Consider the following 25,723-nt stretch of genomic DNA (forward strand, 5'->3'; position numbering starts at 1 on the left):
CAAATGGGAGGGCGAGGGAGGTGTGACATTTCAGATCGGGAACAATTTTTCCTTAAATCATACAATTTTCATTTTCTGTCATTTTACCAACAGACAGAGTTTTTGAGTCGCTGCAAAGACATGCCGGCTCTGAACGACGTGCTGCAGAGTGATGGAAAGATCCTGACAGAGACGGTGCTGCAGGTAGACCGGCTCGTCGTCTGCATTATTCTGATCCGCCCTCATGCGTCTGCATTGCTCCTCTCCCAGGCAGTCGGAGGGGGTTCTTCACGCAGCCTGGCAGAGAACTTCTCCGAGGTTCTGCTCAGTCTGAACAGACACAGTCCGGGTCTGCTGTCTCAGTGGCTCACAGAAACCCTGCAGACCCCCGGGTTCCCGTCGGCACATGTGACTATGGAGCAGAAACACACCTTCTCTCAGCAGATCCTGAGGTAAGCTAACATTTGCTGTAATCCAGGTGTTATATTTTAGGACGGTATCATGTGTTTTCCAGGCACACAGTGTTATTTTATAGCACAATCAAGAAACTATGTTAAATTCAGTTCTTAAAAGAAGCATTATGGATCAAATATGACTTAAAAGAAATTTGACTTTGTAATTTAATGCCTTGAAAATGGGCCTCTGTCTCTTTAAAAACCCCTGCTCTTTCTGAAACTCCACCTTCAGGAGGTCAACACAACATGGCTCCTCCATTAACCCTTTAATAGAGGGTTAACGTTTTTACCAGTGTTATAATCTACTCTGGGTGTTTGCTAATTGCTGCTGGCTAGTCTGAAGGAGCTGAGTGAGGGAGTCGTGGGCCAGGGCTGCTCTGTGAAGAGGAAGTTTAGAGGCTTGAACTGCAGCTCTGAGGAGATTAGTCCTCGAAGGCAGGGTTAGATCCATACAGGCGTTCTGCACAGCTGAATGGTTGCCATGGGAGATTAAAGGATATCTCAAACATAAAATTTCCAATAAAAAAAAAGAAGTACTTATAATTTTAGAGTAATAAATCTTCATAAACTAATAGTTATCTTAATAGTAATAATTTAGTTCAGCTAGTTCATAAATTTCTGATTATGTCTGCGTCTAAAACAAACGGAGCCGTGTCACATCCTATTTAAACCCCAGGGGAACAAATACTAGTTAATAGCTTCCTAATTTACACTTAGGAATTATTAGCTAAGAACTACAGTATCTACCATAGTAATTCATGGCTAATCCATAGCCATGAATTACTAGTTAAAAGCTTCTTAGAAACCTGAAAAATGATTTCAAATGCTTCCATTACTTGTATTTTTTAAAGTGATTGTTAGAGGTACATTTTTCTTTTTTGTACTTAACTAGCTTATGCAAATTAAAGATTTTTTTTTTTCTCAAAACAGTCAGAACTCGATTATGCTACTGTAAAAAAAAAAAAAGTTATTTAAGAAATTGCATATTTTTATTTGCAAAAACCTAGAAAATTCTTTGATCAGTTTTATGGAGCCCAGCATCTCACTGTGTTTTCAGATCTTTAAAATAAAAGCCTCTACTGTCAAACTAATAAAAACTAAAAAATTTTTTTTTTTATCTATGATTGTGTTTTACTCAATCAGTGAACAAACTCAGGAATCACTTGATGATCTAAGCTGGTACTTTAACAGCTTTTCCTACCCAAGGTGTCCTTCCTTCCAGGGAACAAACAAACAAGCGTCGCGTCAAGGAGACGGTGAAGGAGTTCTCTCTGCTCTGCAGGGGGCTGCAGGGGGCCGGCTTCTCTGAATGCTAGCCGTCGGCAGGACAACCCGGAGCGGGACGATCCACTCAGGACGAGGCGCTGGATGAACAGAAAAACACCTGGACACGACAACACGCGCGCATTCGGAGGACAGTTAAGCACATCTGAGTCACTGTGGGACATGTTTTTAATAAAATAGTTGTCAGAAAGTGTCACAGTGCCATGAATGTACATTTACTGGAAGAAAAAAACAACAACACTGATTAAAGCAATCTGTTGCTGCAGGTGAATGAGTGTTTACTGATTGGTTCCTCTTTCCAGTCGCATGCTGCTGCTGTATGGGAACATCCCAGTCCAGCCCCTCCCCCCCCCCTCTTTCCTCCTCTCCGTTACAGCCTTTTTTTCTTTTCTTTTTTTAAAAAAAAAAGCTTCCATCATTACATCGTATAACTTAGAACTCTCATATCTGCTAATAGATAAGAAAAACAACTTGATCACATCCACAACAGTAAGGAGAACAAGAGCGACTTTTTAAGAAGAGCGCGCGTAGCGACTTTCTGTTTTTAATCTGCGACGGTCGTCGTCGTCGGGAGGGTGGAAAATGTTTGAACTAGGACAGTCTCTGTGGAGGTGGGTGCTCACTGTAGAGGGTCTATGAGTCTGTGAATTTGATCCACTCAGGATCCTCCTGCAGCCTCCCCGACCAATGGCTGCCCACTATCGTATCCTTGTGAAAAGGTTCAGCACAGACTTTGATTCCTGTTTGGAGAGAGAAAGAAAATGGTGATTATTTTATTTGGAGATTTTTAAGATGGAGTGTAGCGATCGCACTTTTCTTTTACTTTCAAATCTTTATTTCCAGTTCAATATTTTGTCTTTCAGTTTCAAAACTTGTTTCAGTTTTACACTTTTAAAGTTTTTTGATTTTTTTTTGTTGTTGTTTGAAAAAATTGTTTCAAACATTTTATTTTATTTTTTTTACCTTAGTGCATCGTGTTTTACTGAAGAGGTTCCAGAAGCGAAGAGTCTCGTCTCCGGCTCCGGTAACGATGGCCTCTCCGTCCGGAGACACGGCCTGATGAGGACCGTGTGAGAGAACATGAAATCTTGTGGAAACATGAAACCTCGAGCGAAGCTCAAGGTTTGGTAACTGTAACTGTAGTTACCATTTCCTGCTGGAAACTACAGTAACTACAGTGGAGCGGTAACCAAACGGTTCAGACATCTGCAATTCATTCCCGTAGTGACATTTATTAATACATTCACAAACGCACATTGAAGCAATATGACGGAGTTGCATTAGAACGAATTGCAGTGGTGTACATACTTCTGCCAATTCGCTAGTGCGCTAATATTGGAGCTAATTTTTTGTTTAGCGCTTTGGCATTTTTTTTCTAGCAATGAAAACGTTTGGCACACCCGGCTTCCCCTAAATTCATTTTTCCAGATTAATTCTAAAGCACCAATTTACTTGCCAGTTAAAGTTCTACGTCTGTATTGAAGTTTTTGTTATCGACTTTAAAGAATTCTTCAAGTAGACGTCTCCGTTCATGCTCTTATTTTGAAGTGTGCAGGCTGTTTATGCAGCTTCCTGTCCTCGTGTTCTCCCTTGTTTCACTTCAATAACGTTTCATAGAAACGTACAGGAACAACATAAAACACAGACAGCTGAACAAGTTGGAAGCATAAATACAGCATCTATGGGTCTCATATAACGTGAATTATGTCAAAATGAAATCGGCGACAGCGTTGGAGTCTTTGTGTATATGTAGTGCTTTACAGTTAGCAAAACTAACGTGCATCATATGTTCTTTAGGGTTAGCGCAGCTAACGTTTTAGCTAGCGGTGCCCACCACTGACGAATTGGATTGATTTGAAGAGAATGGATCAGAGAGTGGACTTCATTTCAATGGGATCCGTGCAAAGAAAGCAGCAATCAAAAGAGCGAGAACACGGAAGGTTCTCACTGTTTCTGCCAAGTTTGCTTCCTCTGCATGTTTTGTTATGTGGTCAAAGCAGCTCTTAACATACCAGATATAAGACTCTGTAGGAGTGTCCGGTCAGCTTGGCCACCTGTGTTAGAGACGGATACTTCCACACCAGAATCTGGTTCTGAGAGTAGCCGTGAGTGCTTACCTGGACAAAAACAAAAGACATGTAATTACATACACATTTTAATATGACTTCCCTGGGGAAAGTTTGAAAATATTTTTTCAAATGTATTTATTTGTGGAATACATTCAGAAATGAACCATGACATTAGCTTATTAAGGTAACTGGCTGATTTTACAGCTGACCAGATGGACTGGTCTGATACAACCATTGAATGCACCATATTTAAGGTTGCGCTAACAACACTCTTCTGTGTGGACGTTGTTACTGTGTGAAGAAGCCTAAGCTATTCTCAAGAGGGTTTTTTTTCCTCAAAATTTCACTTATAACCAGACATTTTTCCCATTTTCTAAGTGAAATAATCTGCCAATGGAACTAGAACAGAATTACTGACTTAAGACGAGCTGCTACATCTTGCTGAAAACTTACTTGTGAGCTAGTTTTGTCATATTTTAAGTGCACTAAGATATTTGCAGTAGAAACTAGAAAAAGATGCTTGGCAAGATGTAACATTTTTGCGGTGTAGTTGAGACCAATGCACCAAACTGAAGACATTTGTTATCCAGTCTTTGGTAGGAAGAGACAGAGACACAGAAAAAACATACAATCATGAAAATGATCATGCAATTAATAAGATTTATTCCTAATCTGTAACCCTTGGAAGTCTCTGAGAAATTGCTATTTTATTTTAACTATGCAATTTTTTAAAGGCAGTAAAATTTTCAATTTATCCAAAATGTTGGGGGAAAAAAAAATAAGAATTCAACAAGAAAAACGTTCACGGCTTTTGAAGAGAAATCACAATAAATCAGCCACGGAATCTCTCTGCGCTAACGATGGGTTGCGGATGATCCTCCTCACCAGCTCGTTGGCGTGTTTGGACCAGGCCAGGTTGCAGACCTGGGAGCCGGTGTCGGTGCTCTGCAGCGCCTGACCCGTCAGGGTGTTCCAGAAGCGCAGGCAGCGGTCGGCGGTGCCGCCGCCCGAGGCCAGCAGCCCGTGCTGGTGAGGGGACCAGGCGATGGCCTTCACGGCCGCCAGGTGGTCGCTGTACTGCTGCACGGGGACGAGGCTGGAGCTGTTCCACACCAGCAGCTGGACGGACGGGAACAAAAAAAAGAAAAGAAAAAAAGACGAGAGTAAGGATGCTGCTGGACAAAATCTGTGCAGCCCTACCAGCACATTTATTTGCAACAATTCTATAGGAATCTATACTGTATCAAATTCCATTAGTTTATATCGAAAGAAAAATAAGTTTGTGCATAAAATTCTGTAACTTTAAATTGCCAGCATTAGGTCAGCTTAGCTGCCTGATCTTTTCTGAAATAAAAAAAACAAAAAAACATCAAAGAATTTTTGAAAAAATACATAATTGTTTTACAAACATTTAAGCGGCCTAAAATCAGTTGGAGCATTTTGAATCAATTCAGAATCGTCAGGACTAGGAATTTTAATTCTCTATAGAATAGATTTTTTTCTGTACCTCTGGTTTGTATGTGGTGTATTTAACAAACCCACCTTCATAATGTTTAGAAGAAAAACTCATTCTTTCTGTATGATTACTACTATTACGTTTGTTAGTTATTTTATTGCATAAGTGTTTAATAAAGATCTTATATCATCTAAAGGTAGTTTCTTTTTATTTTTTAAATACAAACTTGATATTTTGGTGTTAATATTATGTATATTATGCAGGTTTATGGCCCCCTGGTGGCAGCATCCTGGAGTTAATTAAAGCTAAGGCTGACTAATACAGTTTAAAGACGCAATGGTCCACTTTTTTCACTTCACTTGTGTAAGGTTTAGTATCGGCTGATACCGATCTGATACAGTAAAAACATTGATGATTTAACTTAAAACGTTTCTGTTTTCAACCACAAATATAAATGTAATGAATTGAAAATTTTTCTGATAACTCTGCACCAGAACAGCACACTTAAATACACCAAAAGCTTCACAAGCTTGGTCAAACATGTAAAAAATAAACTGCAACTTCTTTCAAATGGTTCAAGAAGTGAAATTAGGAACTCTAAATATAATAATTTAAATAAATAAATAAGGCATAATGTCGCTCAGAGCACAAAGCATAGAATTAGACAGAATAGATCTGTTCTTATGGACACATTGTCACCAACAGAAATCTCGAATTTTTTCAATATCGGGACCGATAGAGAAATTCCTATCAGATCGGATCGCATCTCTACTAGCGTCCGCTTGAGGTGCCTTACTTTGTTGTCGTTGCCTCCAGAAGCAAGGTGCTGGTGGTCCGGAGACCACTTGAGGCCGCACACCTCTTGCCGGTGACCTTGCAGCCTTCTCTCCGTGGCGGGCGGCGTTCGGACGTCCCGTTGCAGGATCACCCTGTCCCGACTCCCTGACGACAGCTGCTCCCCGTTCCACGCCAGCGCACCTGCAGCGCCGAAGATTCCGACAGAAACAAACAAAAAAAAAAAACCTCATCGTTCTGATTGAGTGAGCGCCATTCGGCCTTGCGGTGCTCGGCTGGGACCGGACTGACCTACTCGGGCCGAGTGGCCCTCCAGACACGTCAGCTTCCGGCCTCCGGCTGCGTCCCAGATCTGAACGTAACCCTTGTGGGTTCCTACGGCCACCAGGCTCCCCTGAGTCATCCAGAGGAAAACAAAGAGTCACTTTTTCTCCTCAGACGTATCTAAGCAGCAGATTGAAACGCTCAGGATCCTCACCCGCTCATTCCAACACACCGATGTGACAGAGTCCCCGTCAACTGAAAGGTCACATAACCTGGTCACCTGTTGGTAACAGAGAGCTTTTAATTATCATTATTATTTTTTTTTTACAAACAAATATAAAGCATATCACATCTATTCCTATCCATCCCAATACTGTACAAAGTCTTGTGGGAAATATCGAAACCTGTTTTCGATGTCACAGTTGGACTTACATCAAACTCATTTTCATTTTCTATCATTCATGATAAAAATCCTGGATGTCCTGAAAGGGTCAGTTGTGGCAGAATGAATGGATAAAACTGGCAATTAAACCGATAGCAAAGAGCTGCCTCCGCATTCAACAAGTGCCTTAAATTAAAAACAGACCATGTTTTCACAATCGATTTACAATTAATTGTCCACTAATGGCTTATTCAATTAAGAGCTGTTCTAATCAAATTACTAAAAACTTCCACTTAGACCTTATTTTAGTGCTGTAGTTTGGCTGCCAAACAACAAAGGTCATCCTCAAGCAGAGCCAGTTGGTACAGAAATAAAGATGGCGGGACCATATCAGAATGTGAAAGAGAAACGGTCCACACAAAGTTGGTTGTGGGATGTCAATCGAACTTCATGAGGTTCTGTTTTGAAATGTAACAGAACAACAAGCTCCTTAAGTTTCACCTTAGTAGTACTCACTGAGCTTTTTCTCTAAACATTTTTGACTTTTCAAGCTCAGAAATTTCCACGGGTTTTTTTTTTCTAGAAAATTTCTGAGAATAATCTCGAGTTTTCTAAGAATTTGAGCAGAAATTTACTCCTTTATTTTCCCATCTACAAAGAGAGATGTCCTTTTGTCCTCATAGGTGACAAACAGACAGAGAGAATAACAGACAAATTGCAGCATGATGAAAAAAACAAAAAACAAACCATGATAGCAAGGCTGACTGCGAGCGCTGTCGTGAATTAATAATGCACTTCATGCAGCAAGCTTTTAACATTCCTTCAAGAGCAACTGCAGAGAGTACTTCCAACTCTGTGTTCTTTGTTTCACATATTTTATTCCTGTCATCTTTTATGTTTCTATTCAGCAACCTAAGAGGTTCTTGTTTTGCTATATTTTATAGGTATGTCTAAGGTTAGTAATGCGAGAAAACCACAATTTTCTGTTAGGGTTAAGCCTAACCCTAACCCTAACAATTAATCGTTAGTCGATCAATCAACGTTTTTACTGAGCAGTGTTGCTCCCGTCTGACCTGGCTAGTGCAGGCACTCCACAGGTAGACGCAGGCCCCCAGCCCCACGCTCAGCAGGTTTCCTGCCGACCAGTCCACCAGGTTGAGGTAGAAGTCGTCCTGCAGCTCCGGAGCGTCCAGGACTTTGAACGGGATCTTGGAGATCTTTCGCGCCGGTTTGCGGGGCGAACGGAGCAGCTTGTGACTGGAGAACCGTCAGAGAGAGAAAAAGAGAGAGAGAGAGAGAAGAAAAAATAATCTGAGCTGAACAGAAACTCCAGTAACTGTAAGGTGGGACGTTTGCTACCTCTTGTTGCTGAGCGGAGAAAGTGAGAAGGGGGAGACTTCATTACCGCCATCGCAAGGCACTCTCTTCGTGTGGACAGCGTACTGCAGAGATCGCACACACAAAGCGTTACACCTTCAGGTCGTATTGAAGCGGCTCCGTCTGATGAGGATTTGACGGCGATCTGCACCCTGAAAAGGCTGCAGGAGTCTGGAGCGAGGACTTCGTGCCGCCGGTCGTCGGCGTGAGGCTCCGCCACCGTCTCGATGCCGGCGCCAAGCAGCTCGTTCCTCAGCAGGGCGGCGTAGGCCACGGCGTCTAACGGAGGAAAGACACGGGAAACCCAGGAGCGGGTCAGGATCAGGGATCAACAACGGCTGCCGGGCGAGCGAGCGGGACGGGCGGGGTTCTGACCTTTGCTGGAGTCGGAGCCGGCGTCCTTCGCTTTGTGGTTCTGCGCGGGAGAGTGGCAGTTCTCCTGCAGAGAAAATCCATGAAGCATCTCCAGCTGAATCACGACTGGTCAAAGAGCTCAGTGTTTTTTTTGTTTTGTGAAATGAACAGCCTGCGCAGTTGACGGGTAACATAAAGCTCTTACGTTGGCATAGTGGAAGTTGATGCTCCAGTTGCTTCCAGCGCGGGTGGGAATGAAGCGGTCCCCTGACTGCACACTGAGAGGGCTGCAGGCAGCTCCTAAACTCTAGGAAACCAACAGACAGCCCGGCATGGTTACTGAGGACAGGATACACACCGTTCTGTCAGAACCAAACACCACGGTTTGACCGAAAAACAGACGGAAAGGAGGATGGATTTACCGTCATACCTGCTCACATTTACATATTTATGGAACAAAATTCAGACTAAGGTCCCAGTTAAAAAAGAAGTCTAAGAAACAAATAAATAAAGAAATCAAGTACTTATAAAAAACAATTAAGAACTTATAAAAGTGAGTTGATGCTGAAATTATCTTTGCTAAATGCTAAAAACAGATGTAAATGGATGCATGTATTATTATTTATGTATGTATGCATGGATGTATAGATGAAGATTTTTGATGTCAAACAGCCTCACGTGTACATGTTGATGTGATGAAATTCGGACTTAAGTCCCAATTTAAAAAGCCCAATAACTAAATAAATAAACATTATAAATCGAGTACTTATGAAAATTACGTATTTATTAACAGGGTTAAAAAGAGAGCCGAGGCTGAAATTAGCTCTGCTAAATGATAAATAAACACACATGTAAATGAACTAATATATGGATGGATGGACATACGAACTAGAGGATTCAAGTCAAACCAGCTCACATTTACAAAATTCAAACTGAGGTCCCAGATTTAAAAAAAAAAGAGCCTAATAAACGAATATATAAATCTAGAACGCATAAAAAAAATTAAGTGTTTATCAAAGGGTTGCAAAAGTGCTGAAACGATCTTTACTTATGCTAAATAGACATGGAAATGGATGAACGGATAATAACATGGATTGACAAATAGATGGATGACAATGAGGCGGAGAATAATGTCCAGAAAGACAAAGTTTATGCTGTAATATCTTCTAATATACTTTTCTGTAGGAAAAACCCCTCAACTGTAATCTTTCTAAGCGTTTCCCCCCCCCCACGCTGTTTAGGAACCCCGTGAGGAGGTTCAGCACAGTGATAACTCAGAGCTGAAGTCTTTGTTAATGACTGACCTTAATACTAAACTGTGTGCATTAGTGACGCTGCTGTCCTGCTCACCTTGGTCATGCGGCGCTCTGTGTGCAGGTTCTGGTGGTTGATCTGCCTCAGCAGCCGTCTTTCGTACTCTTGGTCCATCCGTTCAGTGCTGTGGGTTGTGGGAGGAGGGGGGGGGGGTGGCTCTCCCGCCCCCTCTACACCTCCGCTCCCTCCCGGTGAGGAAATCCGCAGAGGATCCCCATCTCTGTATGAACCAAAACAAACTTCATTCAAATCACGCAGCACCAAGGAGCGATTTAAAGGCTCGAGAACGTTTAACGAGCCGGGGCGACACGAACCGAGCGGCCCGGTTAGCCTGCTGCGGTCGTGCTGACACTCTCAGGCGGCGTGGGCTTCAATGCTGGGTCTGCAGTGCTTTAAAACCCCCGGCCACCGTTATTTTTTATTATTCAGGCGAGAGCAGCAGACGTTAGCAGAAACGTTTCATGACGTGCTCATAAGGAAAGCTGCACCGTTGTCATGGTATCATGCTCGCGCACACCAACAACCGCTTCCACCTCTTCAAACTAACCCCAGCTATCCGTCCTGCCCCTCGATGGGCATGCGTGTGTCTCACCGACCTGCCGGGTGTCTCAGGTGACCAGGGCGGCTAACATCTTCGGCTGAAAGGATGAACTCCGCGTTAGGAAAAACTGTAAGTCGTGTTCCGTGTAGCAGCAGCGGCACAGCAAGATGCCAACGCGACTCTCTTATGTTGTTTATGTTCGCGACAAAGATGGCGTCCGGAGTCAGCTGTGGCAGAATTTTTTTTTTTTTTTTTTTTGCTTTGAGCTGACTTCTGCTGCCTGTGCTGTGAGCTTTGAAGACGGCGCAACAGCGACGCCCGCTGGTGACTTCAGCGCATTGTTGAGTGAGTTAAGGCCGTGGCTGTCGGTGTCTTCGGTTTGGCCACAAGATGTCGCTGTTGCAACGCAAAACAACGTAAAAGGCGTTTGGAAGTGCTAAGTAAATTCAAGTAGCAGGCCCTACATTTCGAGCAGACGTGGATGTGAATTAAACTAGATTAATACTAGATTGTACTAATAAAGAAATTAAATTTGTGGTATTATGTTTGACTCCAGGCTTGGAAGCTGTTAAAATGTATATTTAGGATTCACCTGCATAATAACTTTTAAAAAGTCACCTAATGCAGTGTTCATATTTGTGTAATTCAATCTAAGCCAAAGTATTCAAAGAAGTAGACCTAAAATAACTGGAGCTATATAGATTGACAATTCAGATAGAATGTACTGTACATATTTGACATTTATAGAAAAGTGGCAAAATAAAGTCAACTTTTAAAGAAAACCATAAGACGTACTGTTTGTTTCTAGTGTCTCTGGTCAGAAAAAAGCGTTTTTGACTTGAATTCAAAAACAGAGAACTGACCAAACACACCGTGCCCAAGGCCAATCTTGGTGGTGGAAGCATCATGCCATCTCTCACTATTTCAGCCCTGCCAGAGAGATGTGCAGAAATATTTGCTTTAAGTGGGGGACTGTATGCAAATGGACGCCACACTTTTTAAAATTTTACCTGTAAAATATTTCCAGCCATGCATCAACTTTCTGTCGCATAAAATCCAAAGTAAGTACAAAGTGCGGAAATGTTCAAAGTGTATAAATCCTTTTGTAATGCACTCTATCTTTATTCAATATAAAACATCAGATTCTGTCAAAGCCAAGCCCTAACCAGTTGGGTTGAGACTGAGAAAACATTTTTACAGACCTCCTGAAACCTGCAAAATCCCCCTCACAATAATTTAGGCCCCATGTGCCAAACATCAAAAACCGGTCTGTGGAGCAGATAGTGTAGGAACCGATAACACATGCTGGCTTAATGGCCCCCGTGTGAACACGACTTCAAAGCAAACCCAGATCTTACGTTTTCGCTTCATGATGTCAAAAATTTCAATTCCCCGGCGAGAATCTCCGGAGGCCTCATTTGGCAAATGAAACAGATAAAAACGTTCGCTCTTTGAACTTTCTGGTGGAAGGGGGAGAGGGAGGAAGTCGTAAACAGACACAGTAGAGTTGACCTACTGTTGCTAAGACACTACTGAGACACGGTTGAGTAGAGTCAAGGCATCTTCGGTGGCGGCCTGAGCCGCACGTAGGCACGGCGGTCACTGCGGTCACGTTTCTCCTCTGACGGAGCAAAACACTGAGCCAGCAGGAACATGTCCAACCGACCTGGCTTCCCACAGACTGCTTCTAGATGGCTTCTGATTAGGGTCTGACATTTGAATTCCTACTGTACATGTTGTTTTGGAATGCAAGGCCCGTGTTTTGGACACGCGGTACTTCCCTTTTTTCTCTCTCCGAACATAAAAACGTGTCCACACACCGAGTTACCAAGCAGATAACAAATACAAGAAATCCATTTATTCGTTCCCAGGTGCTTATCGGAGAAAACGCCCCACAGACCTACAGATCCTCCACTGTGCTTAACAGTAAGCATGAAGTGTATCCTCTGTTTCATAGCAGATCCACCTGGACGGTTTAGTCAAATCTGAATCTAATCTGACCAGATTATGCAGTTCCAGTTAACATCCTGGTAAAGTTGAGCAAAATTCACATTCATTTAATTATCACTTGCAAACAAACAGTGTAACTAGTGTCTAATGCTTGTTAGTAGGACTGGTTGTTAGAACGATCATTAATTGATTGATTACTAAAGTAGTTGACAATTATTTCAACTTGGTGGAGACTCTGAGACTTGGTGACCCAAAGACAGAGTTCTCTAGCAGTGAACTGTGATCTCACCTCCCTCATCGTCCCGCTGGCTGAGTGTGGTGGCAAGATAAACACGGGTCCTAGAAGTTCCTAGAAACTGATAAATAAGGCATAAATTAAAAAAGGCTACAGGTACTTTTATCTCAAAGGGCTTGTTGTTATGGGTCCTGGTTAGTTTGGAAACTATTAAAGTTTGGGATTTTGTTTACACCATACAACTGCAATTAATGACAAAGCTGTTGTAAGGATTTATGCAAATGCGACCTGTCAACGCAAAGTTGCCCACAAGTAGGAGAAAAATAACACAGGATTTAAATTTCTTTTTCACCAAATGTGGTGAAGATTTTCTAGCATCACTTTCAAACGGTGTCTAATGGTCGTTATCAGGGCTGCAACTAATGATTACCGATTATTCTGACGATTAATCGGATGAAATTTTTTTAAACAGATTTTTCATTTTACATTTACTCAAGCTTTTTTTTTTATATACAATATTGGAATCAATTCCAAACATAAATAATATTGATGTCAAAATGGTACCAATATCAGACTCTGTTTTCGTTCTGTTGTTTCTCAACTCTACCTCAAAAGGATTTTTGCCTTGATGTGCTCTTAAAGGACAATTTTTCACACTTTGGAGCTTTTGTTGTTTAGTTTTTCTATTGTTAGTTTGTAATGTCCATATGTTATATGTAAAGTATTTAGTAGACGCCTACAAATTTCATCCAAATTCTGCTCTAGGTTTGAACAAAATAATCCAAAGGACAAACCCAAAAAACCCACCTAAATTTAAACGGAAATAAAAAGCGTCGGTATCAGTATCGATATCGGCGGTGCTGGCGATATATTTACTTAGTATCACATCGATACCAAAATATGCAGCATTGAATACCTGCGAGGTGTAGCTTGCAGTCCGCAGGTGTCTGTACTTTATCAACTTTTGCTGCAGCTGCAGGTCTTTTAAGCAATAACTCTAATTTTTGCACTTCCTTTGCCTTTTCTTAAAAAAAAACAAAAAAAAGAAGCTGGACATTAAGGGCCTATTGAAAGGCGTTGTCTTCAGCTCCATTCATCTTCCTGTAAATTCAGACCAGGTTTCCTGCTGAAGAAAAACAACTACACGGCACGATGGTGCCACCACCATGCTTCAGCACGGGCAGGTGTGTTCAGGTTGATCTGCATCCTGCATCAGCCCCACACAGGGCAACGTGTGGCCCGCATGTTGACATGAAGGGCAGTGCGTGGTGGAGGGGCTGCCATGGGACCTGGGGTCATCAGAACGGAGGGTGGGAGGGGTATGCTGCAGCCTCGTTGTCCCTGTAATACAGCCAGAGGAAGCCGGGTCAGTGCTTTCTGAATGTGACGCTCTCAGATCCTTACTGGAATTCACAACAGAAACAGAACAATAATAGTGAGCTGACTCATCTGATCGCTTTTATGATGACAAGGGAGAAAAAAATAATAATTTTCAGAATGAGAGGTAATAATAATTTTAAAGGAACAGACAGAGAAACAACAGTTTTCTTGGTAACGCTGTGGGTGTCGAGAGAAAGCTCAGCGGGTTTTTTGTTGTTTTTTTTCCAGGTAAACAGACGGCAGACAGAGCCGTACAAGAAAAGGTTAAAGCTGCTTCTTTGTACAAGCCTGGGAAAATCCAGCAGGAGGCTTTTTACTGTAAAACAGCCAGCTTATCTCTGAAACATTTTCAGCTGGTTGCGTGAAAAGGTCAGGCCACACAGAGTGGCTACAAGCCGTCTTTGTAACCATATAGGTTCATTCTGATTCATCGCAGCAGCTTATGTGTGTTTTAAAGAACAACCAAAGGGGCCAGACAGTGAGGCTCTCTGGTCAGACCGGTGACCTTTGACACCATCAGGACTTTACGTCGCGCAGCACCGAGAGAGTTTTGTTTATCTCACCCCTCTGGATGTGGTGGATTTGATGTATTCACATCGCGCAGGCCCCTCCGCCCACCCCCCTCTCTCAGTTTCTTTTCGCCTCGCCGCAGACGTCGCCACGGCAACGCAACATGAGCATCACCTCCCACGCGCTATCTCACGCTCTCACGCTCAGAGACAGCTGCAGAGACGCGCGTGCGTCGCTCCGCGGAGTCAAGCGAGGACAAATACTGAGCGAGGCAAACATCGAGAGAAACGCACGTGGGATAAACGTGGTTCTGATGAGATTTTTTTCTTCTTCTTGCTTTACAACGTCAAATATTTCCAGTCCCAGTAAAACTGATTAGAATGATAAAAAAAATAAAAGATTGGTAATCTTTAAACAGGGTGGTTTGTTGCTCTTTTAGAACACGTGTCTGGAACCTTTAATCCTAAGAGAAATATTTAACTTCAGTACAGCTAAATAAGACGTGTTTACAAAATGTTCCAAAATGTAAATATACATGTTTACAAAAAATGTCAGAAGATCTTCTTTAAAAAAAAAAAAGAAAAGAAAAAAAATTTCTTTTTTATTTTCATTTATTTATTTTTATTTATTTATTTTTTTACAAATATCTACTTATGGAAATTTATCATTTAAAATAGCATTGCTTTATTTCTGTTTGTAAACTTTGAGATAAAATCATTATTTTATGGATGGATATGTTCCATTTTGTGTGACATTAAAATCAATGGAAAATAACAAAAGGACAGTTTCCAACTTAATGACAAAATTTTTTATCTAAGGCAATATTACTGGTATTTTTAGTGTGATTCTGTTGTAGTATAAAAATGTATTACATTAAAAAAAAAATACAGCTTAAAGCAGCGTTTGGTATTAAATTTGTTATTAGGAGCCATTGGGAAAGGTTCAAAAACCCGTGTCTTATAACATTCTCTCATTGTAGGCAGGAACACCAAATTCAAACTAGCCTGGCTGTATGTTAAAAAGTTGAACCCCTAAGCCTGATTACGGGATGCGTCACTCTTAGTGCTGCATAAGTATGTTTGGGCTTGAGGTCATGAACTGATGGTAAGGATGGTAACGCTCCAGGAGTCTTTGGTGTTCAAGGCAGAACAACCCGAAACACCAAAGCAATCCACCACCAGATTTTATTGACTTTTTCTGAAATACTGAGTGAGTATTTCCACCCCATCTGACATGAGCCATATCCTTTTAAAAACATTTCAGTTTCGCCGATCACCAATAACATTTGGCAAAAATTCTTGGGGGATTATCAATCAATCAATCAATCAATCAAATTTTATTTGTATAGCACATTTCAGCAGCAAGACATTTCAAAGTGCTTTACATCATTACAAACACAGAAACACAATGCAACATAGAATCAATAATCAAAACAAAGCATTAAGTCAAGTTCCATCAATAAATTTGTAATTGATTACGTTTCAAATACAATCCTAAACAGGTGGGTTTTTAGTTGAGATTTAAAAGAAGTCAGTGTTTCAGCTGTTTTACAGTTTTCTGGAAGTTTGTTCCAAATTTGTGGTGGATAGATGCTGAAAGCTGCTTCTCCTCATTTGGTTCTGGTTCTGGGGATGCAGAGCAGAGCAGAACCGGAAGACCTGAGAGGTCTGGAAGGTTCATACAACAACAGCAGATCTTTAATGTATTGTGGTGCTATAGATGTTTTTGGTAAATATGAAACGGGTCTTTTGTGTTCGTTTGGGTCAGCAGTGGTTTTTCAATTGGAACCGTCCCATGAAGACCATTTTTGCCAAGTTTCTTTCTTATTGGTGAATCGTGACGAGTGACTATAACTAAAGGAATGAGGTCTACAGGGCTGTTGGTCAGGGAGAGCTGTCGATGTGCACTGAAGAGTAATTTTACTAAGTTGAAACTGTTTCTACTGTAGACTGATATATGGCTTTAGCTTTGTTTCACATATGTTATTCAAAATCATTACATCAGGCCATGATTTCTTAATTCTACAGGTCTTCCATTAAGAGGGTATGGGTTAGGTTTTTAAAGGGCAACTGTTAATAATTCATGATTTAACTTAGGGATGATTACTCAGATTGACGAGGATACACTTTTTTCTTTCATTGAGTAAAATCATTATCTGGAAACTACGTTTTTTGTTCACTAAGGTTATCTTTATCATACATTAAAACAACACTGATGATCTGGCATATTTAAAGTTAGCAAAAATAAAAAAAAAACTGAATCTATAAGGGGGCTAACACTCATAACACTGTTTATTACAGGCACCAAGTTGAACTGCTAGAAGGCAGAAGACTCTAACTGTTGTAAGGGCCCAGTTAAAGTCTGGACTCCAACTTGATTAAAATGTTGTGGTTGGACCTTAACAGAGCTCCGCAGGAGCAAAAGTCCACAAGCCTCGATGCAGTGAAGCGCTATACAGAGAAGAGGGCCAAGTTTCCACTTCAAAGATCTCAGAGGCTGATAAGGTTGTTCAGAAAAAGCTCGTCTCAGGATATTGCTGCTGGTGGGTTTCCCGGACATTTTGTCATGCAGTGAATTTTCTCAACGCTGCGTCTGAGTTCTGGATTAGTCCTTGTTAAATAAAGTTCTATGTGTTGTTTTTTTTTGCTCAAATATTTACTGATTTCAAAGAAAGGATCCAGAAATTCTTTTTTAATTTTTTTAATTTTTAGCTGTTCTGATATGCAAAAGTCTTGAAATAAACTTAAAGATCACATAGGTTCAAAAACGGACACATCCAAATCTTTGTTATATTACTTGGAATGTAACATGATGGTGGATGTATTTGGACAGGTTTCTTGCTCCATTGTGGATTATGTAACTGCTGTCACATACTCGCTGCTGAACTATTTGAGTTTTCTTGCATGCAAAGGCAAAGGCACTCTTGGAGGAACAATGGCATATCTATGGTGACTGTCTCCATGTTTGATAACTTGATGATTTGTGGCATTTCTTGGGAAGGACACATCCTGTTATTGTCCTGGTCCTGGATTTCAGAATTTCAGAGTGTGTAGTACAGAAGGTAAACACACATGCACACACACGCGTACACACATTTATGCTTTGTGACACCCAAAAGATTTTGGGTGATTTATGGGGACTCACCTTTCACTGCATCACACACACACACACACCCCAACACACACACACACACCAGATGAAGCTGCCTCATCTTAAATTACCGTGAATGTAATTTAATCTCAGTATGCTCCAAATTCATCAGAGCAGAGCTGTCTCATTGAGATCACTTCCTAACCCATCTGTCTCAGCCACTCTGGGCTGATTTGTGCCATCCACACACATCCACACACGACTGCGCCGCTATTCAATTATCCTGGAATGCCCTGTATTCCTCTCTCTCTGGCGGCTGAGCTGACTTCACTTCTTACTGTCAACCTGACTAAAAACAAACAGCAGCTGCTCAGGAGAAACTCCAGGAAGACGTTTGTTTTTATAAAGTGGATATGGAGAGCGCAGGTTTGTTTTGGTGGAAGTGGTTCTTTTCCTCTCTGCTCCGGTCCCTGGCTCTGGGTCCTCTCAGGGCCTGGCTGGTACAGTGAGCTGGAAACAACTGGCAGTGAGAGCGTCTGGCCCGGCCTGGACCCAGACGCTGCGGATACTTTTGGGGTCGGCGCATGCCACCTTCACCCCACTGACGTCAGTCTCTAGCACCACCACAAGGCTTGTGTTAGCGTTTCAAACAGACTTGCTGCTCGTTAGTGCGGACCACCCCCATGGAAAACGCTAAAGTATGTCTACGCTGTTTTTAGGATAAACAGCTGCCTCCGTCTTTGAGAGAGAATGAGGATGGTTCAGGTTTCCTGTTGTCATGCAGACATCTGAAAACAACAAACCAAAGCCCACACCCACACCCACCTGGGCTCAGAATGTTTCCAAGCCAGTCCTTCTCGACACTGGCCCACCAGCAGTCAGTGGATGTCAAATAGCGAGTTCCTTGTTTATATTGGAAAGTAGAAGTGCAAAAGGATTCCTGAGCATTTCAGAAGAGAAGCAGATGAAGAAGAATGAATATAAACCTTTGGGTTTGAACATTAACCACCAAAATGCCCTCAAAATCTGCAACCTTCCCAAATAAGTCTATGTACATCTGTAAAGGAATCTAGTAGCTCTCCTAATTTATTTTATTTTGTGTACGCTCAGAGATCTCAACATAAACCAACACCGAGTAGTACATAAAAAGTGGTTTTCAAAACTTTTTTACAAATTAAAATCTGAACGATATAGTATTTGTATTCAGCCTCTTTTACTGTGATACCTCAAATAAGTAAAATTCAGCGCAACAAATTGCCACCAGTAGTCCCCTACCTGGTAAACATCATCCATATGAATGTAATTTAATCTCAGTATGAATGTTATCTGTTGTAGGACATCCTCAGAGGTTTGCTAGAGGACATTAGTTAACTAACAGAATCATGAAGACCAAGAAACACAGTACACAGGTCAGAGGTGACGTTGCAAAGAAATGGAAGGAGTATGGCAGAACTGCTAACTTACCAAAACACTGATGACCCTTGAAACTGCTAGCGCTGAAGTAACTGCATAGAACCACAGCACAAGTGGAGGAATCTGTTAACAAGACAGCTGTTAGTTGTGCCATCAGTAAATCTAGCTTTTATGTCAAGAAAGATTCAAGAAAATCAAACGAGTCCATATACAAGATTGTCACATTTGCAGTTTGCCACAGCAGATTTGTGGAAGTAGGTCCTCTAGTGAGACAAGACTAAAAATTGAACTTCAGCGAGAGAACAAAGACACCATGAACATGGTACATGGAAGAAACCCTGGTAGAGTATGGAAAAGACTTTAAACTTTCATGTCTCCGCAGGATAATGACTGCAAACATCCAGCCAGAGTTACCTTCATGGTAAGATCAATCACATCAGATTTTGCTGGGTTTAACAAAAAAGGAAAAAGTTCAAGGGGCTCTTGCATGGCCCCTTGCCATGCAAAGGGCCAGTCATTCTGACTGGGGGATGTGAACTCGCTATTTCACATCCACTGACTGCTGCTGGGCCAGTGTCGAGTCATTCTGACTGGCCCTTTGCCAGTCATTTTTTATTTTTTTTATGTGCCAGTCATTCTGACAGTGTGGCAGCTAAACATGTATTTTTGTTGTTGTTGTTGAAACGTCCTTCCCTTTTGCTTTGTGGAAGCCATCACGTGGAATCTGTGGAAGACATTCCTTCCTGTTAATCTTACTCAGCACTCTGTTCTGTTCTGTTCATCACGTATTTCTGATGCTTATCTGTTTGGGTCAAGGTGCTTACAGCAAAAGGGAGGGAGAATGGCCAGAGGACTCAGCACATAGCATCACTATCTCCACTCTTCCTGTTTTCATCACAGGACCAGTGGCCAGGAGCACCAAACTCAAGCCCAGACCAAAAGAAAATAAATGAGGTGTTGCAGCAAGGAACACCTCATTTATCCATGAGGTATATAAAGTATAAACAAAGTTTAAATGGATCAACTTTATCCATCCTTAAATGGATAAAGTTGTTTTTCCTTCTGCCTGTTCACCCATCGCTCTTCTTCACCTAGCATAGTTGCAAAACTGGAACCGTGACGCAAAAACGCAACAACAAATAGCAGCCAATGGCGTGCCAAAGATGGACGGCCGTGTTTGCGCTTGGAACATTGTGGGAAACAATATTTCAGAAGATGTGTCATTGTTTATGAAGCATGGAGCGCACGTAACGCTCAGCCTCAGTGGTTCATTGGAATATCAGCTATATTCCCAGGAAATATAACATGAATGAAAGCACTTTTTAAAAATCACATCTTGAAAATACATTATGAAAAAAAGCTAATAAATCATAACCACTAAATGGGCTAGAAGCAGGCATTATACACAATATAGGTAGGATCAGTAAGAGTTTGATACATATATGAAATTCTTTAACAAAGATTCAGATATAATCAGCATAGCTGCAGACAAGGACCTGTGTCTTGTTGATATCCGTGGTAGCTTATAGAGCATGAACATGTTTACGAGGGTTGCTTGGAAAAGTTTGGGAAACAAGAAGGTAGTTTGCGTGTTTTCAAGGCACAAAAAACATCTGATTCATCCACAGAGGTGCATTACAACAAGTCATAAGAAAAATTCCTGGTCTTTTTTGGCGCTTCAAGTTCTCAGAAGAAGAAGGAAAAAAAAGAACCCCCATTTATGGATTTAGGAAAAAAGGGGATAAAATGGTAAATAAATATTTGTCAACATTCTGGATTATCCCCAGTTATTCAAGTGCCAAAGAAGTAAATTCTCCCACAAAACATCTAGTTCAGATTTCTGTACAATTTTAATAAACAAATCATTTATGTCAGAGAAAAATCGTGTCTCCGAATAGGAGCGGGGAATATGGTGGTGAGAATAAGTGGCTCAACATCGTCCCCACTGGTCCTCAACACAGGCACGCCACAGGGCTGTGTGCTCAGCCCAGCTCTCTTCACCCTGTTTACAAACGACTGCGTGGCCATCCACCCCACCAACACAGTCGTGAAGTACGCGGACGACACAACAGTAGTGGGTCTCATTTCAGACAACAACGAGACCCACTACAGAGAGGAGATTCTGCAGCTCACTCAGTGGTGTTCAGCCAACAACTTGGTGCTGAACACAGGGAAGACCAAGGAGGTCATTGTGGACTACAGAAGGTCCAGGAGGACGGCTCACACTCCCCTTCTCATAGATGGAGAAGTGGTGGAACGTGTGGACAACATCAAGTTCCTGGGCCTCCACATCACTTCTGACCTCTCCTGGAACACAAACACCTCCCACCTGGTGAAGAAAGCACAACAAAGGCTCTTCTTCCTCAGGAAACTGAGACAGGCTGGACTTTCCTCACGGCTGCTCGTGAACTTTTACAGGGCGATGATCGAGAGCATCCTCTGCCTCAACATGACTGTGTGGTATGGTAGCTGCACAGCACTGGAGAGGAAACAACTGACACGGGTGGTGAGAACAGCACAAGGCATTGTGGGATGCCCCCTCCCAGACCTGGACTCCATTTACACAGACCGGGTCAAGAAGAGAGCTGGATCCATAGCCATGGATCCCAGCCACCCGGGCCACAGACTGTTTGTGCCGCTGCCATCAGGCAAGCGGTACAGGAATATACGGACTACAACAAATAGACTGAGAAACAGTTTCTTCCCCACAGCCGTCAGAGCCATTACTCCCTGCCGCCCCCCCCTCCCACACATATCATAACCTCGCAGTCACACATACATATCCCCCACCCCCACACAGCCATATTGTTCTGCACTTTGCACTGTCACATCATCTGTACTTTGCCATAATTGGACCTGCTGCTACTTCTTTGGATGGTTGAGTGCCTTTAGTTAATTTAGTTGTATATATTGTTATTATTATTGTGTGTTTGCTTATTTATACTGTATATATTTGACCTTTTGCACGGGAGCTGCAATGGAAATTTCGTTGAATTCTGTTCAATGACAATAAATGCTATCTATTCTATTCTATGGACTCAGAATTTTATCACAGTATTTTGTGGAAGTATTGTGATAACGATGAAAATAATAAACGATTTATTATGTCTTTTTTTTTAGGTGACTGTATCGGCGGTGTTATGAATGGGACTGCATTCATAAACCCAGAAACACAAATATTCTTGAAAAACATTCCCATTTATAAGCTTCGACAGGACGGCAGTTACTCAAAGTGGGATTTATCACACAGTTAATGTATGTAAACATATTTCTGAATTTACTGATACGTATTGATGCTTTTTGTGAAACAGTGGAGAAAACGGTAAAAATTAAATATACTTTTTTTTAAACACCATTTATTGGCATTTATAGAATATAAATAAAAAATTTTTATCGTGATAAGAAACTTTTCATGATGAATGATAAACAATACAGAAAAAAATCCACCCCTACCTCCAAAACAACTTTTTAGCTAATTGACATTTACAACTTTTCTCTTAAGTATCTAATCAAAGACACACAATTCTTTGGACACTTCTATGGATATTTATCAACAGAAGTGCGAGTAAATGGCAATTATGTTAACAAGATTGTTTGAAACTTTAGTAAAGGGTTCTAAGATAGAAAAAGAAAAAGATTATGACTCAATGACATCCGGACAAGATGATTCTGTCTCACATGCTCATTTTAATAGTCACATAGAAAACGTTTGTTGAGCACAACATATACCGTTGTTTATTTTTTTTTCTCCTTTTTTTTTTAACCAATATACTGTGAGGAAAACACTGAAAAAATACATTTGAAACAATGCTAAATATTTCAGCAAATATTCCTACAGCTGTACAATGACCCGTCACCGTACACAATCGGCTGCAGTAAACATCCAGCCTTTGCCGGAACACACAAACTTTTCTAGCTGGACCCTCAAAGAAAACGTACTTCCATGACATGAAGAGGCGGTCTCATAGCAAAATATCTCACTGAATACAGACAAACCACAAACTGTAATTTGACGTGTGGTAGAGCATATAAATAATAGCAAATATACAGTAAATATTAGCAACCAATATTATCATTGTACAAGGGGAGAAAAAAAAAAGGTAATAAATACGCCGTTACTGTCGGCACTGTACAGCTGCATGCGACGGTATTGTGTGGTTCTGTGACCACGTATTTGCACGCTCAAGTGTGCACACATTCACAGAAGAAGAATGTCATGTTATGACTACGAACTCATCTCCCCTCACCAGACATCGTGGTACCTTTCAGGAAGTGTTGGAACAGATCTGCAACCAGCTGCAGGGCTGTTGGCAATTTTCAAGGTGCAGAGGTGAAAAATAAGAAACAAAAACAAAACAAACAAAAAAACGACACGAGTTGTACAAAAAAAAAAAAAGACGTGTTTAAAAAAAAAAAAAAAATCTGTGCACAATCATTCAAAGCTCTAAAATGACTCACAATTTCAAATGGATTCATGGGGAAATGCTATTAGAAATAAGTTTCGAACATTTTAAATGAGGGATCGTAAATTGCGGATTTGATTACGTTGCTCCAGAATAGCAGAGGAAGTTTTTAAGGTTGTGATTCAGCAACACTGAAATCATCAAAGTGCTTTTGTTATTTTTCAGATGATCTTTGGATACGTTCACGTTTTTCCACCCAGAACTTGTGTAATAGTCTTTTTGATGAATTTGATGTAAAAACACAAAAAACCCCCAACAAAAACAAAATACATTTGGGTTGTTTTCATGAAATTATTTGGCTTCACATGTCCGCTGTCTTTCTAAAACAGCATTCCACGCTCTCTTTGCTCTACAGTGTGCCACAAAGTGCAAATTGTGCTGGGAAGTCAACAGATTTCTTCTTCTTGAGACTATTGCCAGAATGTTCGGAAGACTACGAGACAACAACGTCCTCTTGTAGAAAACTGGACACATTTTACAGCTACATGAACATGTTAAATAAATTATAAAAACTCTTACAAAATGACATGGTTGTACAAGAAAACAAAAAAAGGCACTTTTTTTCCTCCTTCTTTTTCTTTTTTTTTTAGACAAGTGTTTAAAAAAAACAAACTACGTGGTTACAAGTAACCTGCTGACCAGTAGTTTTTGGTTGTGTTATTTAGTCTTGAGATATTACAAATATTCTACACGAAGATAAAAATGTCCTGAAGTGCAAGTTTGGAAGTCCTTTTTTCCACAGTTCGTAGATTCATACCGTCTAATCCCACTTTTGGTCTGTTAGGACTCGGATTCCAGCCGCGCCTCGGCAGTTCTCCCTTGCCAGGCAAGCAAAAACATACCGCAACAGGGTTTCTGAGCCTTGTTTGCAGGGGGTTTGCCCAACATTCAGACAGGCCTTGGTTGCCAAATAGCTCCAAAAAGCCTCATTGCAGGATGCCTCCACTGCAATTAAAAACAAAAATTCAGCATAAAAAAACCGTCCCGTTCTGGGACCGCCACGGGTTCCGGCTAGGTTTCTGTGGATGAGACGTCGCACGTCGTCATTTCTGTCCCGTCCAGGTCAGAGGAACCGCCTCTACTAGCACAGTCGCTTCTGACGGCCGCGTCCGCCGGCGTGCCGTCATCCGTGGTCAGGTCGAAGGGGAATTTACTCGCTGGGGAACAGTCTTCGCCATGTTGGCCTCCCTCTCCGTCGCTGGTGTAGAAGGGAGGCGAGGGGCTCTGAGGGATCATGCTCTGGTACCAGTTTCTGTTGTCCTCCAGCGTGTCCAGGATGTCCTGGGCGTCCGGGTGGACCAGGTCGGCCCACGTCTCCCACAGAGGGTGGACGATGAAGTCTATGAAACTAACCTGGAACAGATCAGGCAGACGTTAGCAAAAGAGGAAACAGGCCAGGAATGTTAGTACGGTATGGAGTAGGGCTGATGTAAGCGAATTGTTGATTATTCTGCTGATTTATCAAGTAATAGAATAAATTAGAAGAATTTGACAAAGCCTCGAGGCAGATAATTTGCCTCAATAAATTTTAAAAATGGAGGTCCAGGAATCATTGGCTACAGTTCAGTGTGTGGTCTCTACCTGAGTCCTCTCTACTGAAGCTGTGTGCTTGTCACACATGGGGCTGATCTCCATCCCCTTCTCCCTCTCCCGATCGCCCTGGTGGAAGAACTCGTCCATGATCCTGTCGGTCCACTGCCGGTACAGATCCAGAGGCTTGGTGGGGTTGCTCAGGTCGGCGCAGTGGACCATGTTACACAGCACCTGCAGACACAGAAAGGCAGATCTGAGCGTCCGGCTTTCCCCCTCGTGGTGTTTCTAACAGACGGATGCTGGCAAAGAGCCGTCCCTCACCTGCATCCTGTCGGTGTAATTGTCCAGCAGCAGGACACCGGAGCTGGTCACCTTCTTGGTTTCCACCATGGTTTTTAAATTCGCTAAGAGGTTCATGTGTTTGGACATGTCAGTGGCCAGAACCTGGAGGACAAAAAGGGAGAATATGAGGTATTTCAGCTTTATTGTCACAAAATAACCAATAAAATAATCATTCAGCTTAGCCATGGAAAATGGGCAATAGCGGCAGGTAGTGCAAGCTAACTACTTTGTATTTAGCATCAAATATTTGCGGCGTTTCTCAAAATGGCGGCTTTTCCACGATATTAAAGGGGGAGCATCTCTTCAACGACGGATGTCGAAATAAAAATACCCGCGCTCGTTTTCATTTATCATGCGAGGAGCTGATTTGTTCCTCACCATGTCTATGACCATCCTCCGGAGCGTCTGCCTCTGCTTCTTGCTCAGGTTCTGGAAGATGTCGCAGTTGTCTTCCTGCAGCAGCTTGAAGCCCACAGCCAGGTGGTGATTCTCCAGCACTGACTCATCGTTGTACATCAGAGCCAGCTCAGAGTCTGC

The 25,723-nt window shown here is 41.8% G+C and overlaps 3 protein-coding genes and 1 long non-coding RNA gene across 8 annotated transcripts in view; 2 read left to right on the forward strand and 2 right to left on the reverse strand.

Annotated features, from left to right (window-relative positions):
- The window catches only part of LOC116721498 (importin-13-like), a 14,956-nt gene extending 12,998 nt beyond the window's left edge, over positions 1-1,958 (forward strand). Inside the window, exons 19-21 of one of the 2 annotated variants that reach the window (XM_032565271.1) lie at positions 94-183; positions 250-431; positions 1,657-1,958. In XM_032565271.1, coding sequence (XP_032421162.1) covers positions 94-183; positions 250-431; positions 1,657-1,750 — 366 coding nt within the window. In that variant the 3' untranslated portion in view covers positions 1,751-1,958. The remainder of the gene's footprint in view (positions 1-93; positions 184-249; positions 432-1,656) is intronic. The other variant, XM_032565272.1, reaches the window with a different exon arrangement.
- On the reverse strand, positions 1,869-10,513 carry fzr1b (fizzy/cell division cycle 20 related 1b). Of its 3 annotated transcripts, none has more exons than XM_032565278.1 (14): positions 10,326-10,513; positions 9,766-9,949; positions 8,621-8,722; positions 8,437-8,500; positions 8,213-8,340; positions 8,044-8,126; positions 7,758-7,941; positions 6,517-6,582; positions 6,330-6,432; positions 6,040-6,221; positions 4,673-4,906; positions 3,731-3,835; positions 2,682-2,774; positions 1,869-2,458 (listed from the first exon to the last, which is right to left on the reverse strand). In XM_032565278.1, the coding sequence occupies exons 2-14, from the start codon at positions 9,841-9,843 to the stop codon at positions 2,417-2,419; spliced, it is 1,464 nt and encodes a 487-aa protein (XP_032421169.1). In that variant the 5' UTR covers positions 9,844-9,949; positions 10,326-10,513; the 3' UTR covers positions 1,869-2,416. The 3 variants fall into 3 exon arrangements, with proteins under 3 accessions (XP_032421169.1, XP_032421171.1, XP_032421170.1); XM_032565280.1 differs by having other exon boundaries at positions 10,277-10,513; XM_032565279.1 differs by having other exon boundaries at positions 10,044-10,513.
- Positions 2,774-20,438, forward strand: LOC116721509 (uncharacterized). The gene is made up of 3 exons (XR_004339612.1): positions 2,774-3,459; positions 13,631-13,641; positions 20,429-20,438. It is a non-coding gene; the product is annotated as an uncharacterized LOC116721509 (long non-coding RNA).
- Positions 20,439-22,515: 2,077 nt separating this feature from the next.
- The window catches only part of LOC116721342 (cAMP-specific 3',5'-cyclic phosphodiesterase 4B-like), a 68,337-nt gene continuing 65,129 nt past the window's right edge, over positions 22,516-25,723 (reverse strand). The window contains exons 15-18 of one of the 2 annotated variants that reach the window (XM_032565000.1): positions 25,565-25,719; positions 25,166-25,288; positions 24,893-25,075; positions 22,516-24,664 (exon numbers count right to left, since the gene is read on the reverse strand). In XM_032565000.1, the coding sequence (XP_032420891.1) occupies positions 24,323-24,664; positions 24,893-25,075; positions 25,166-25,288; positions 25,565-25,719 (803 nt within the window). In that variant the 3' untranslated portion in view covers positions 22,516-24,322. The remainder of the gene's footprint in view (positions 24,665-24,892; positions 25,076-25,165; positions 25,289-25,564; positions 25,720-25,723) is intronic. The other variant, XM_032564999.1, reaches the window with a different exon arrangement.

Source organism: Xiphophorus hellerii, chromosome 6 (genome assembly GCF_003331165.1).
Source record: "Xiphophorus hellerii strain 12219 chromosome 6, Xiphophorus_hellerii-4.1, whole genome shotgun sequence".
In the NCBI taxonomy this organism is placed as follows: Eukaryota; Metazoa; Chordata; class Actinopteri; order Cyprinodontiformes; family Poeciliidae; genus Xiphophorus; species Xiphophorus hellerii.

Coding starts and splice junctions, on each gene's coding strand:
- fzr1b (XM_032565278.1), bottom strand. CDS start 9,843: ATGGACCAAGAGTACGAAAGACGGCTGCTGAGGCAGATCAACCACCAG. Junction 8,723..9,765: donor CAGAGCGCCGCATGACCAAG/GTGAGCAGGACA, acceptor TTGGTTTCCTAG/AGTTTAGGAGCTGCCTGCAG. Junction 4,907..6,039: donor CTGGAGGCAACGACAACAAA/GTAAGGCACCTC, acceptor CCGTCCGTCCAG/CTGCTGGTGTGGAACAGCTC.